Source organism: Poecile atricapillus, chromosome 27, assembly GCF_030490865.1.
Source record: "Poecile atricapillus isolate bPoeAtr1 chromosome 27, bPoeAtr1.hap1, whole genome shotgun sequence".
NCBI lineage: Eukaryota > Metazoa > Chordata > Aves > Passeriformes > Paridae > Poecile > Poecile atricapillus.
Window position 1 is genome coordinate 5,457,383 of NC_081275.1, and position 13,096 is coordinate 5,470,478.

The window sequence follows — 13,096 nt, forward strand, 5'->3', positions numbered from 1 at the left end:
GGTTTGGGTTTCACAGTGCCCAGGCTGTGCCCCATCCCCTGCAGCCCCCGCCTGCGTGGCACTGCCCGCCTGCCCTTGGACGAGCTGTTCCAGCGGCAGCAAAAACAGCGGCGAGCCCGAGCCGTGGCCCCGGGGACGTCAGCGGGGCCCGGGGGCGGCTCCTGGCTGACGCAGAACCTCCTTCACCCACCCCTGTCCTCTCGCAGTGATGCTCACCTGCTCCCACGCCGGTGGGGCTGGAGCCTGTGTGGGGAACTCGGGGGCTTGAACCTCCTCCAAACCCTCCCACAGCGGTGTCTCCTGGGGCTCCCGGGGTCAGCCAGCCCTGGGGTCCTGGGGATGGGATGATGAGCAGAGCAGGAGCTCTGGGGGACAGCCCTGGGGGCCCCTGTGCAGGATGAGACCCCCAGGGTCCTGCTGAGGTTGGCAGGTCCAAGGCCAAGCACAGGGACCCATGAAAGGGGTGTTCACCCCTCCCAGTGCAGGGAAAACATTCCTCTCCCAAGACACCCCAGCACACTTGGTATCGTAATAACAGATCATTTACAGTTGTTTATTGTAAGAAATGTACAAAGAAAAATGGCTTTAGCTCACACAAAACCTGCTCTGGGGCATTTCCCCATACCTGACAACACAAACGTAGAAGCAGCATTGATTGTGAACCACGATCCGGGCAGGTACTGCCGTGCCAGGCATGCTTCCCATGGAAACGCCAGCGACAGCAGTTCAGGCTCCTGCTGCAGAGAGCATCGACATGGAAATGAGAGCACAGGGCCACGGGACGAGCCGAGTGTCCCTGGCTCTGCCACCTGGCTCGCAGCTCATGGGTCCAAGCCAAGCTCAGCACTGCTCCTGGCGAGCCTGGCCGTGGGGCATCCATGATGGCAGCGCCCAAAGCAGCCCAAGAAGAGAAGAGAATCATCAGAGTACAAAAAGAAAGAGCCTTTGGCTTCAGGAGCAGCCCTTATTTGAACTGGAAGAGGTTTTGGTTCATGTTTGTTTTGATCTCAAGAGGGGTTTTTTTCCCTTGAAGGCAGAAGGTGGTCAGAGGTGAACATGGGGCCTTTTGCCCCATTTTTCACACAATCACAGAATGGTTTGGGGTAGAAGGACCTCAGATCTCATCCAGTGCCACCCCTGCCATGGCAGGGACACCTTCCACTATCCCAGGGTGCTCCAAGCCCTGTCCAACCTGGCTCCCAACCTTGGGAGCATTTCCAGGGATCCAGGGGCAGCCACAGCTGTGCCAGGGCTATTTTCCTTGATCTACTTTCCTTCTGCTCACGTGTGTGAAGAACAAGAAATCCCTTTTCCCACTGGGAAAACGCTCCTCTGCCTGGAGGTTTCCTGGTGAGGACCTGTCTGGCCCATCCAGAATGTGCCACCGGGGCCTCTCCACAGCCCCAGCCTAGGGAAGGATGCTCTGCCTGAGGATTTTGGGATTCACACCCCAATGGGACTGGTTATTACATGCAGCCACCTGGGGCTTGGCTGGGATTTAGGGCACCCCTAAAGCAGCTCGTGGAAAGGATCATTCAGACATCTGCTCCAATCCCTGGGGGTGCATCTCATTAGTTAACACTAAGGAAGAGGACATTTGGAATTCCAACCAAGAGCACTCTTGCAACAGGGCTAGGAAAAAAAACCCTGGAGAGTTTTGTCCTGGGGACTGAGGATTCTTGGAGGATGTTTTCCAAACCCTGCCTTTGCCCATTGCTTTCCTGCCACAAAACGTGGATGGAAATGGGAAAACATTTAATTATAAACAGTGTTTACATTCGTCATACAGAGACCTGAATGATTTCTGGTTTCAATGCATATTCAGAGACCTTGAAAACCTGATATTTAACCCTGAGAACAAATCTGCAGATGCTTTGCTTTGGCTTTGCAAACCAATTTTTAAGACATAATTGCACTTTCTCTTGTATGTAACAAAAACTAATCATCAAGCTTATTCAAAAGTTCAAAAGAAAGGTGCTACTTTAAGACTTTGGAGATTTTTGTTCACAAAACCTTCTGTTTTCCGTAATTATTCTTAATATTATTTCACTTGGCTCATCTTTCACCGGTTGCTTGGCTGCACTCTGGAAGAATAAAATACAGGAAAATCTCTTAATTGTGAAATAACATTAATAAATAATTACTTTAAGTGAAAGGACAACCATACTCTTCTGTTCATGCCTAAAGACCATTGTTACCGTGCTGAGATCATTTCAAAACTAACTTGTGTCTCTTTCACTGACAATAGATTTCACATTTGAGTTCTCATAAGAAAAAGAATTAAACTCTTTGCAAGTGCAGTGGGCAGTAAAACCCAGGATCAGGAGGAGATTCTGCTTTGAAATTCAAGGTGGTTGCTTGAAATATGTGAAATTAGCTCAATATCTAAGATCTAGAGATCTGTGCATGGAAGAGCTTTGAACAGGAGATACAAATGAAGTCTCTTCAGGCTGGGCCAGAGGTGGAATCTCCTTGTGTTACACCAGCGATTCCTTCACCACACGTTCCTTAGCCCAAGCCTGTGCTTCCTCAGGAGCATCCTGGGGTGTCTCTGAGCTGGGAATGGGCTCGAGGCCCAAGGCAGGGGCTGTCTCCACATCTGTCCCTGTGTTCCCATAGATCTCCTGCAATTTGGTGGCGATCAGTCCTTCCTTCTCGGGCGCGTCCTCGCCCAGGGCGTCCTGGCTGTGCCTGTACATGTAGGACGCCTGTTTCACCGAGCGCCTCAGGAGGTATCTCCGGAAAGCCCTCTGGATCTTGGTAGCACAGACCTCCTCATGCTTCCTCTTCAGGGTGGTGGTGATGGGTTCATAGGAAACTTTTGAGGGGTTGGCAGCCATGAACTTCTCCTCCATGGTGGCCTTCAGGGCATCCATCTCTCCTGAGTCTCCCAGAACTTCCTTAGTCAGGGCAAAGAGGATGTCTAGGCAGTGGATTTTGTCCCCAGCAACCATTGGTAGATCCATGGTGACAAGTTTGATCTTGTTGGGCTTGGGAACTCTGAGTGGCTCCTGCAAGGTGTCCACAAAGTCAGACAAGGTGCTGTAGGCGATGAACTGGGTGGCATCCGGGTCAAACTTCTCCCAAGTTTCATAAAACATTTCAAAATCGTCTTCACAGAGAGGCTCGCTGCTCTCCTCTGTGGCCACGCTGAAGTTCTCCAGGATGATGGCAATGTACATGTTCACCACGATGAGGAAGGAGATGATGATGTAGCTGCAGAAGAAGAAGATGCCAATGGAGGGGTTCCCACAGTCTCCTTTCACTGAACTCCCAGGGTTCTCCAGCTCGGGGTCACAGTCCGGGGGGCCACTGTTGAGGATGGGGTTGAGGAGCCCATCCCACCCCGCTGACGTGGTGATCTGGAAGAGGCAGATGATGCTGTTCCCGAATGTTTCAAAGTTGAAGATGTCATCGATCCCTGACTCCTTCTTGACGTAGGCGAAGTTGGACATGCCGAAGATGGAGTAGATGAACATGACAAGGAAGAGCAGGAGGCCGATGTTGAACAGGGCAGGCAGGGACATCATCAGGGCAAAGAGGAGCGTCCGGATGCCTTTGGCTCCTCGGATCAGCCGGAGCACGCGGCCAATCCTCGCCAGACGGATGACCCTGAAGAGGGTGGGGGACACAAAGTACTTCTCGATGATGTCCGAGAGGACAATACCTGTGGAGGGATGAAGGACAGATGAGTTTGCTGTGCCACCAATAGGGGGTGAAGGGGAGCTGCTCCACTCTGGGCAGACACAGTGAGGTGAGGCCACTCCTGATGTTCCTCTACTGACAGGGAAAACATTAAAAAATAACCTCTGAGGACAGACCCAAGGGTTAAACTCTGGCTGCTCTGTTTCAGAGAAAGAGAACGCCAAGGGAAATAACACCAAGGAGGAGCAGAGCCTGGTGGCCCCGAGTGGCCTCACATCTCTCATGTCTCAGGGTCCTGCTGCCTTGGCCCTGCTCAAAGGATGGGTGCAAGCAGGGTCCAGTGACAGCTCAGTGGGTGTGGATTGGTGATTCCACTTCCACTCTTCATTGTCCAGTGGGATCCCTGAGGGACCGGTGGGAGCAGCAGGACTCACCTAGGATGGAGAGGATGACCACCACGAAGTCAAAGATGTTCCAGCCCACAGTGAAAAAGTAGTGGCGCAGGGCAAACATCTTGAGCACGCACTCCCCGGTGAAGATGACGATGAAGACCAGGTTTATCTTGTAGAGGACAGAGGTTTTGAGCTCGCTCTGGTCATCTGTTTCTACCATCATGGTCACCATGTTCAGGCAAATCAGGATCATGATGGTGATGTCAAACACTTGCTTGGTAACAAAGTCAAACACTTTCCCTTGGACTTTGTTCTGCAGTGAGGGACACAAGGGTGATGATGGAACATCAGAGAAGAGGTGGGAACGTGTGACAGACACAAAAAAAACACAACAGAAAGAGAAGAAGGAACCATATTTACAAGTGTGGAAACCTCAGGGTTGTGGCCAGAATAGCTCTCACAGCCTCAAAAGTTATGGGGGGAGAATTCCCAGCACCTCTCAGGATGGAGCACACCTGGGAATGCTACAGCCAGGAGGAGCTGGGCACAGGGCAAAATCACTTGCTAATTACACCCACAGCTAATAGGGCACAAATTAACACATGAGAAAGATCTCCCAAATCACAACTGAGAATATTTTGGCCAGACCAGGGTCCCTTCTGCGGGTGGAAAGCTGAGCCCAGCTCCCTTACAGAGAGAGAGGAGCTGGGAGCCGAACCAGGAAAAAACCCAAATTCCTGCAAAAGAAGCCCCATCACTGCCCTTGCCAGCAGACCAAGGACTAAAGAGCAGACACAAAGGAGGTGGCCTGATGTCAACCTCTTCTGATGTCCCAGCTCTTGGCCAGGTCCTGTCTGAAGAGTAACAATGGGGCAAATGGTCTTCCCTGGACCCTTCTCATTCCCTTTGGGACAGCTGGTGGCTTGAAGCGTTCCCTGTGTGCTCCACTCCAGGAGGATGAGCCCAACATACCGCTGGCCTGGGGATGGGCTTCTGGGGTTTCTTGGAGCCCAGCTTCTTCATGGCATTGTAGTATTTCTTCTGCTCTTCCGTCATGAAGATGTCTTTGCCTCCAAAGTATAAAGGGAGTCACTGCTGTTAGTCTCAGGAATTCTCTTCCCACCAAGTGTGTCTGACCATGTCCCTTCCCACCATCCAGCCCCTCAGAGATCCTGCTGGGAGCAGGGTGTCCTCTCTGTGTCCTGCAGACCATGCTCGGTGTCACCAGAGCGCTCGGCCCTGCCCACCCTCCACCTGCCCCCTGCTCCGGGCTGTCAGTCCTGAGCTACTGGCTTGGAAGCAAAAGTTGAGCCTCAACCTCGTGCATAGGAAAATGATCCCAGGGTGGGAAAAGAAAACAAGTGATGGCCCAGGCAAGAGAAAACACAGCTTCCCTTTGCTTCCTCCCTCTGCACCCATCAATTAAGTCCTCTGTAACTGCCATGACCAGGACACAAAGCTGCATGTGCTGTTTGTCCAGTGCAGGAAGCACTAATGGATAAGAATTCTGGGATCCATCCTAGCCCCAGGCATGGTAGCCCTTGTCCCATCACCCCACAGTTGTGCTGGTCCCCTCCAACTTAGAGCTGCACCTCAGGAGCTGGGAAATACTCATCTTTTTCTTCTGCTGGTTGAAGTTGTCGATGATGACGCCGATGAAGAGATTCAGGGTGAAGAAGGCACCAAAGATGATGAAGATGACAAAATAGATGTACATGTAGAGGTTGATCTCGTACTGTGGCTGCTCTTCAATCTGGCCAGGAAAGATGGGAAATGTGAGACTGACCCTGTCCCAAAAGGGGGTCCCCAAGTCCTGAGATAAGGGCTTGTGGTGTTTGGACAGAGCCAGGGGGTGGCTGCTGCAAAACTTTGGGCTGTGTGTTCCCAAGAGGAGCAGCCACGGGAAGGTACATCCATGTGACACTGACTGAAGGACAAGGACATGCTGACCCCCGATCACACAGAGCTGGGGAATGGGAAGGGATGTCCTTTGCAGTGATATTAATGAGCAAATGAGCTTCTTCCTGATAATCAGTATTCCAAGGGCTAAAATATATCTGAGAGGGGAAAGAAAAAATGAATTAATTTGTCACACCAGCACAGTTGGGTGACACCACCTGACAACCCTGGACAATGCTCCTAATCCAGGGAGCATCCCTTAATCCTGCTCTGTGTTTGATCAGAGGCACCCCAAGGTGACCCCCTTGGCTTCCCCCACTTTGAAGAAAACTTTTGGCAGAACAGGGAGGATTTTCTCCCAAACCAGCTTTGTCCCAGGTGGGACAGAGGCCTGAGGGATTTTCAGAGGGTGATGGAAGCATGCTAAAGAAAGGCAATGAAAACCACCCCTTCAGGCCTGTGGGTGTATGGGGTGACACCCAGTGTGATTGGAGAACAGTAGGAAACCCCTTCTCTGCGGGGACACATTTGGGGATGTGTGCACAGCACTCTTCAAACACTTGGGTTCTTTTAAGAACTCATTGAACCCAATGGTTAAATGCTGGCTGCTCTGTTCTCATAACCCATTGACTGCTCAAGGCAAACCAGGCACTTTCTCCAGGATGGGATGAGCTTTCCCAGCTAGAGGGGTCATGGAGAACATCATGTCACAGCAGGCAGAAGGACAAGCCTTTAGGTTGGAGGAGTGGGGGAAGAACAGGGATTTTGGCCCCTGGAACTGAAGCTAAGTGGATTCAGCCCCAGCTATGGGGCAGGGTGGGAGCCTAGTGTGGGGCCAGGCTGCAGTGACAATGACATGGGCGGCACAGGGACACATGGCTGCCCTTTTCGAGGCTGTGCACCTCAGCAGGAGGATGTTGTGGCTGTCCAGCTGTCCAGGGCTGGATTAGACAGAGCTTGGAGCAACCTGGGATAGTGGAAGGTGTCACTGCCCGTGGCAGGGGGAGGCACTGGATGGTTTTTAGGGTCACTTCCAACATAAACCATGCTGGGATTCCATGGCTGATACATCCTGGGGGTTTCTCCACCCTGTAGCCCATGTCCTGGCTGAAGTCATGGGTGGGATGCAGGCAGTCCCCAGCAGCAAAAGGCAGAGCCAGAGGTGCTGCTGTAGCCAAGGATCCACCTCAGCCTCAGTTCTGGGATCCTGTTCCCAGTCTGCCAAGGGGAATCCACCCCTGGAATCAGCAATGTGTCCCTGCCTGTCGCCTCACCTCACGCGAGTCCACGGCCGCGTACATTATGTCCATCCAGCCTTTGAAGGTTGCCTGTGGGAACAGGAATGGTCAGACTTGGAGTTTTCCAACATAAAGGATTCTGTGACTCTATGGCAGTGGAGAAGAATGTATTTTCTGGGAGTTTTTTGGGGCTGAGAAGAAAGGGAAGGTGATGGGTGCATGTCTGTGGTTTAGCTCTGAGCACTCCAGCTTCTCTGTGGGAATGGGAGGAGAGGAATGTGAGTTGAATCCACAAGAAAAATGTCCCAGAAATATGGAAATTCCCATGTGAATATGCATGGACCATTCCGGGGCTGAGGCTACCAGTGACTTCCCAAAACACCACTGCAAACAAGACAGGGAAAAGATGCAATCGACTCTTTTCTCCCTTCTCCCTTTGACTTCGAAGTCATTTTTCCCAAAGGCAGAGCTGTGCCAGGGCCAGCTGCCTCATTTCCAGTCCCAAACTCTGTCACCTTCATAGTCCTGACTTCCATATCCTTCCTCTGGTTCTGCTGAATTCCCATCCCAGTGGGGGTGGGGGACTACACCAAACTTTTTATTGGATCTCCACTGCATCTCTTACAGCCTTTTGCTGCTGATTTGTTAAACAAAAGGTATGCACATCATGTTTACTGAATCTGATGGGACAACAAGGCTGAAGAGGAAGCTGAATTTAGAAGCAGGGTCATCAGCTGGGGTTGTTTTCTGATTCTGCAGCCACCAGTTCCCCTGGATCTGATGGGAGTTTGCCTCATAATGGAGCCCACACCTATATTTTTGTTAAAGCTGTGGTGAGCAGTTCCCCTTTGCCGCTCGGCCCAGCTGTGGGGAGTTCGGTGGAACCTGGGTGTGTTCACCCACTGCCTGCAGGGGACACACGTGCCCTTTTTCCAGTCGTCATCCGCCCCACACAAAGTCCCACAGCCTACAGACTGAACTTTCCAAAGGGGTGCAGGGGTAAGACAGAGCCCCGACTCCTGCACCCCGTGCTGTGCAGGGGCTGCTTTGCCCTGTCTGCACCCATCTGTAGCAGCTCCCTAGTGACACCTGCCCCTCCCATTTTCTAGCCTGTCCCTTTTCCTTCCTTGGCTAGGAGGAAACCCCTTCTTAAAGGTTTCTTTGGGGTTAAAAACCAGCTTTGGAGCTAAGAAGCAGCTAAGAAACCTCATCCCACATTAGTCCTGATGCTCATCTCAGTGCCCTGCTCCACACATCTTGGACAGTGACACCTGATGTTGTGACGTACCACCTGCAGCAGGGACAGGTATCCCAAGCCCACGTTGTCGAAGTTGACCTTGACGTTGACCCATCTGACCTCGTTGGTGTGGAGCAGGGCCATGCAGTCGCTCTTGTTGTTGACCACATCGATGTCGAAGAGCTCACCCGTGGTGGTGTTGACACACCTGTAGTATTTCCCTGCGAACAGGTTCACCCCCATGATGCTGAAGATCAGCCAGAAGATGAGGCAGACCAGCAGGACGTTCATGATGGAGGGGATGGCGCCCAGCAAGGCATTCACCACCACCTGCAAGGAGAGAAAAAACGTTGCAGGACCTGGATGGGACCTTCATGTCCCCATGCCCCAACCTTGCCCTCCCCAGCAGCACTGAGTGAGGTCAGACTGGACCAAAGGTACCTTAGCACTGATCCCACCGATTTGAGGGCCCCTGAAAACCAACTGGGATATCCGTGACGTAGGGGACTGCTGAAGGCTCTCACATCTCTGTCAGGGCCAGCAGCACATGGGGACACACTTACCCTCATGCCCTCAAACCGGGACAGAGCACGCAGAGGTCGCAGAGCCCTCAGTGTCCGCAGGGATTTGATGGCTCCCAGCTCGGAGTATCCCAGCCAGTTTGCTGTCAGGCTGACCAGGGACACCTGGAAGGAGCCCAAGTGATCAGCAGCGTCTCAGATGGAAACACAACTGCAGCTCCTGCCCTTCCCTCTCTCCCCAGTCACTCAGGGTGGTTTTCATCCTCTAGCCCTGGGGCAAAGACATTGAGTCCTTGGGGTCCCTGGTGGCCAGACACCTCAAGAGTCACAGAATCCCAGAATGGTTTGGGTTGGAAGGGACTTTAAAGACCATCCAGTCCTACCTCCTGCCAAGGCAGGGACACCTTTCACTGTCCCAGGGTGCTCCAAGCCCCATCCAACCTGGCCTTGGACACTGCCAGGGATGTGGCAGACTGACACCTCTTGAGTGTGAGGGTGGAATTGATGTGGGGCACAGAAAGGACAGATTGCTCTGTCATGGACCATTTGGGAGACCCTGTGTCCCTTCACAGCTCTACTGGGCCTGGTGGAACTTCAGGGGCTGTTCTTGGCTTGTGTGTAAAACAGAAGGGTTTGAAAGGTTCCTGCCACCAGGAATGAAGTGTTGCTTCCTATGTGGGACCATTATTTTAAGTAATGGTGTAAGCCCTCATTCCACAGCCACCCCTTTATCCTCTAAAATACAATCTGGGTTCATTAAGAGCCCCTAACGCCCCCAAGCCCCTTGGCTTGGCCCTGCTTATCACGTACATCCACGATGAGGAAATCCAGCCAGCACCAGGCGTTGGTGAAGTACACCTTGAAGCCATAGGCCACCCACTTGAGCAGCATCTCGATGACGAAGATGTAGGAGAAGACCTTGTCTGCGTATTCCAGGATGGTGCGGATCACCTTGCGCTGCTCAATGTAGATGTCCTCAAAAGCCTGCAAGGGGCATGGAGCTAGGTGGCAGTCATCTTCCATGAAGAACCCCATGGAGCTACCTGACAGTCATCTTCCATGGAGAACCCCATGGAGCTACCTGACAGTCATCTTCCCTGGGACCTGTGGCATCCCAGAGCACACCCATGATGGCATCTCCCTGCTTTCCCAGGGCTTGGGAAGCTGGGAGCCTAAGGATGGCTGGTGCATGAGGACTTGATCAATGTGGGGTTCAGCTCCTGTTTGCAAGTCCCTGTTGGCTTTGTGGGGTTGGACCTAAAGCAGAGCTTCCCTGAAGCCAAAGTCCAGCTGCATCCAATTCCCAGGTGTCAGCTCAAACCCCAGGACACCAACCCACACCTTGGGATGCTTTGGAAGCTTTGAAAATGCCATGAGGAGTTTGGGTGAGTGCTGCCTCACGTCTTGAGTAAGCACTCAGAGGTAGGGGAGTGGTGCCCAGGTGTTGCACAGCTGGTGTAGCACAGCTTTCAATTCCTGCACCAGCTACAACCTCAGATATCCCCAAACCACCTCAGAGCGAGCTGCAGACACGTGAAGTGTCTGAAAGCCCTCTCAGTCCCTCTGTTCCCCTTCCCTCTCTGTTCACCTCCAAACCTGCAGAGAAGTTGGCATTTCCTGTGTTAAATCCAGCCCAAACACTTGGAGAACAACACCAGGCCAGCACAGATAATTAATTAGGTTGATTTAACAGAACACCCAGGTTCTGAGAGGGGGAACCAGGCACTGATGGAGGTGCTGAACAGCAAAATAAAAACCATGAACTGTTTGTCAAGCGCTTCCTGACAGCCAGTGATGGTGGTGGTGAAATGAGAAACCACGGGAAGCTCAATACATGGTTCAGATGGTTCATAGCTGGCATTAAGAGCAGGAGTGGGGGCTGTAGGCAGTGCCATCCCCTCGAGCCCATGGACCACAGCCCGTGGATGATGGCCCAGGGATGCTGGGGAGGATGGCCAGGGGGTACCAAGACTCCTGGAGGATGTTAGACCTGAGCCAGATGAGGTTTGAAATCAAACCTCTGCCCACAGCTGGATTATTTGTCACAGGAGATGCCCAGAGCCTGGGCTCCCCCCGGCTGGAAAGCTGCTGCAGAGCCCTTGGGACAGGGGAAAGGTGAGACCTACCAGTGCCCCGCTGCTGAGGAGGATCATGAAGACGATGAAGGTCTCAAACCAGTCATGCTCCACGATGAGGAAACAGGTTTTCCTGAGGTTCCACCAAACCTTCCCCTTCTCACTGGTGATGTCCACGTAGAGGCAGGGGAACCTCTTCACACAGCCTGGGAACACAGGGCTGGGGGTCACTCACTATTCCCAGTTTTATTGGCATTTTAAACCCTCCCTGGTGGGAGTTGGACCAGGATCCTGCTGGGCATAGTGGGGTGCACAAGGGGAGCTCCATGGAGATCATCTCTGTGGTGGTACAGGAGGATTTGGACTTGGGGCTGAGCTCAGGGAGCCTGGGGGTCCCTGTGCTGCAAGAACTGGTTGGCAGTGGCCCCTCCACCCCCATTTCCCCCTCTCCACAGGGTCTCCAGCCCTGCTCTGTCCCTCACCTTCAGTGAAACACTCCTCGGGCTCGTTGCTCTCCTCAGCCACTTCTGCCACCTCCTCCTCCTCGGGCGCGGGGGGTTTGTAATCCACGGTGCTGCACACGGACGAGGCATTGTTGCTGGACAGGGGGTTCTGCAGAGGGACAGGAATTCAGGCCAGGCTCCTGGGCTTTGGCTGCCTCCAGCCATGCTCCTCCTGCCCCAGAGAGCCCAGGCAGGACCAGATGGGTGGTGGGACCCCCTTTTTTGGAGGATGCTCCGAGTCCCTCTCCTACGGACACAAAGCCCAGAAGCTGTTCAATCATCCAGGGCTGCAAACCTTGGAGAACTGTTGGTAGCTGAGCTTTGCTTTTCATCCAGCTTCAGAGGGACAAGCTCCCCTGATTCCAGCCTTCCTCCCAGCACAGCAGCTCCATCTCCCAATCCACCTGTGCCACCACCTCAGGCTGATTTTCTTACCACCTTCTCCTCTTCTGTGTGTCCCCATCCAAGAATTGCTCTGCCAACCCCTGCTTTGGTGCAGAAACCCAAGCAGCCTCTCCTTTCTCCTCCCTCTGGCTCAGCTCCTGCTGAAGGGCCCTCAGCCCAAGGTTCACCCAAGTTCAAAACCTGCATCCCAAATACCTCTCTTCAGCTCCAGCCTGCTCCACAGCTCAGCTTGGCTGCCTTCCCAGACACCACTCAGCAAGGCCAGAGGGGCTGATAACAAGAGAAAACCTTGGCAAGCCCCTGGGGCTCCTTTTCCTCTGCTTTTTTTGGTTGGTTTTTTTTTTGGCTTTCTGAGAAGCCCTCTTGCAACACTTGAGGAATGGGCAGATCCCCAGCCCTGCCTATCCTACCTGGGAGCAGCAGGAACCAGAGGATCCTTTTTCCAGCACAGGAAGGTGTTGGCTCACATGGGAAGGAGATAATCCTCCCCTCAGGTTGCTCCTGCTTTTGGTAATCCATAAAGGAGCAGCTCCATCCTCTAAAAAACAGGGAAAAGCCCCTGGGGGGGAGCTTGTCACTGCCCACAGCTTCAGGGGCCACAGCCACCTCTCTGTGAGGAAATGTTGCTTTAGGGACACGCAGGAGAGGACACAGCAGCAGGGGTGGCACCAGCTCACAGCTGGTGGCTCTCAAGGACCACTGGGACCACTCTCAGTTGAGGCCGGGAGGGAGGGACAGGAGGGGCAATGGATTAGGGAGTCTCAGCACGGAGCCAGGCAAGACGTGAGCCCAGGGAAGGACACACAGGAGCCCCCAGGTCTGCCCCCAGGACAGCCTCACACAGGGGGAAGGTGGGGACAAAGCAGTGCAACTGCCCTGGAGATGTGGGGGAAGGTCCAAAAGGCCACTGGATGGCTCATGGAACCCAGGAGTTCTGTGGGTGGACACAGGGCTGATTCTCCTGGGTGGGGACAGGGATAAAACCCATCCCTAGGGGCTTCTGAGTCCTCCCACACCTGGAACCAGCAGGTTTGGAGAGCAATTTCCATCACACTCCTGGCACAGCATCTCCAGCCTGGCTGGGGCTTTCCCCCCAATCCAGGACTTTCCCATCCTTTCCCATCCTTGGTGCTGCACACCCTGACTCAGCCCATGACTCCACAATTCACAGAACTAAGAAT

At 53.3% G+C, this 13,096-nt stretch overlaps 1 protein-coding gene across 2 annotated transcripts in view; it reads right to left on the reverse strand.

Moving 5' to 3' along the window:
- Window positions 1-526: 526 nt before the first annotated feature.
- SCN4A (sodium voltage-gated channel alpha subunit 4) overlaps window positions 527-13,096 on the reverse strand; it is a 43,350-nt gene continuing 30,780 nt past the window's right edge. For both annotated transcript variants that reach the window (XM_058857952.1, XM_058857950.1), the window contains exons 17-26: window positions 11,490-11,619; window positions 11,059-11,213; window positions 9,743-9,916; window positions 8,975-9,097; window positions 8,463-8,741; window positions 7,211-7,264; window positions 5,653-5,790; window positions 5,010-5,114; window positions 4,080-4,350; window positions 527-3,667 (exon numbers count right to left, since the gene is read on the reverse strand). In XM_058857952.1, the coding sequence (XP_058713935.1) occupies window positions 2,478-3,667; window positions 4,080-4,350; window positions 5,010-5,114; window positions 5,653-5,790; window positions 7,211-7,264; window positions 8,463-8,741; window positions 8,975-9,097; window positions 9,743-9,916; window positions 11,059-11,213; window positions 11,490-11,619 (2,619 nt within the window). In that variant the 3' untranslated portion in view covers window positions 527-2,477. The remainder of the gene's footprint in view (window positions 3,668-4,079; window positions 4,351-5,009; window positions 5,115-5,652; window positions 5,791-7,210; window positions 7,265-8,462; window positions 8,742-8,974; window positions 9,098-9,742; window positions 9,917-11,058; window positions 11,214-11,489; window positions 11,620-13,096) is intronic.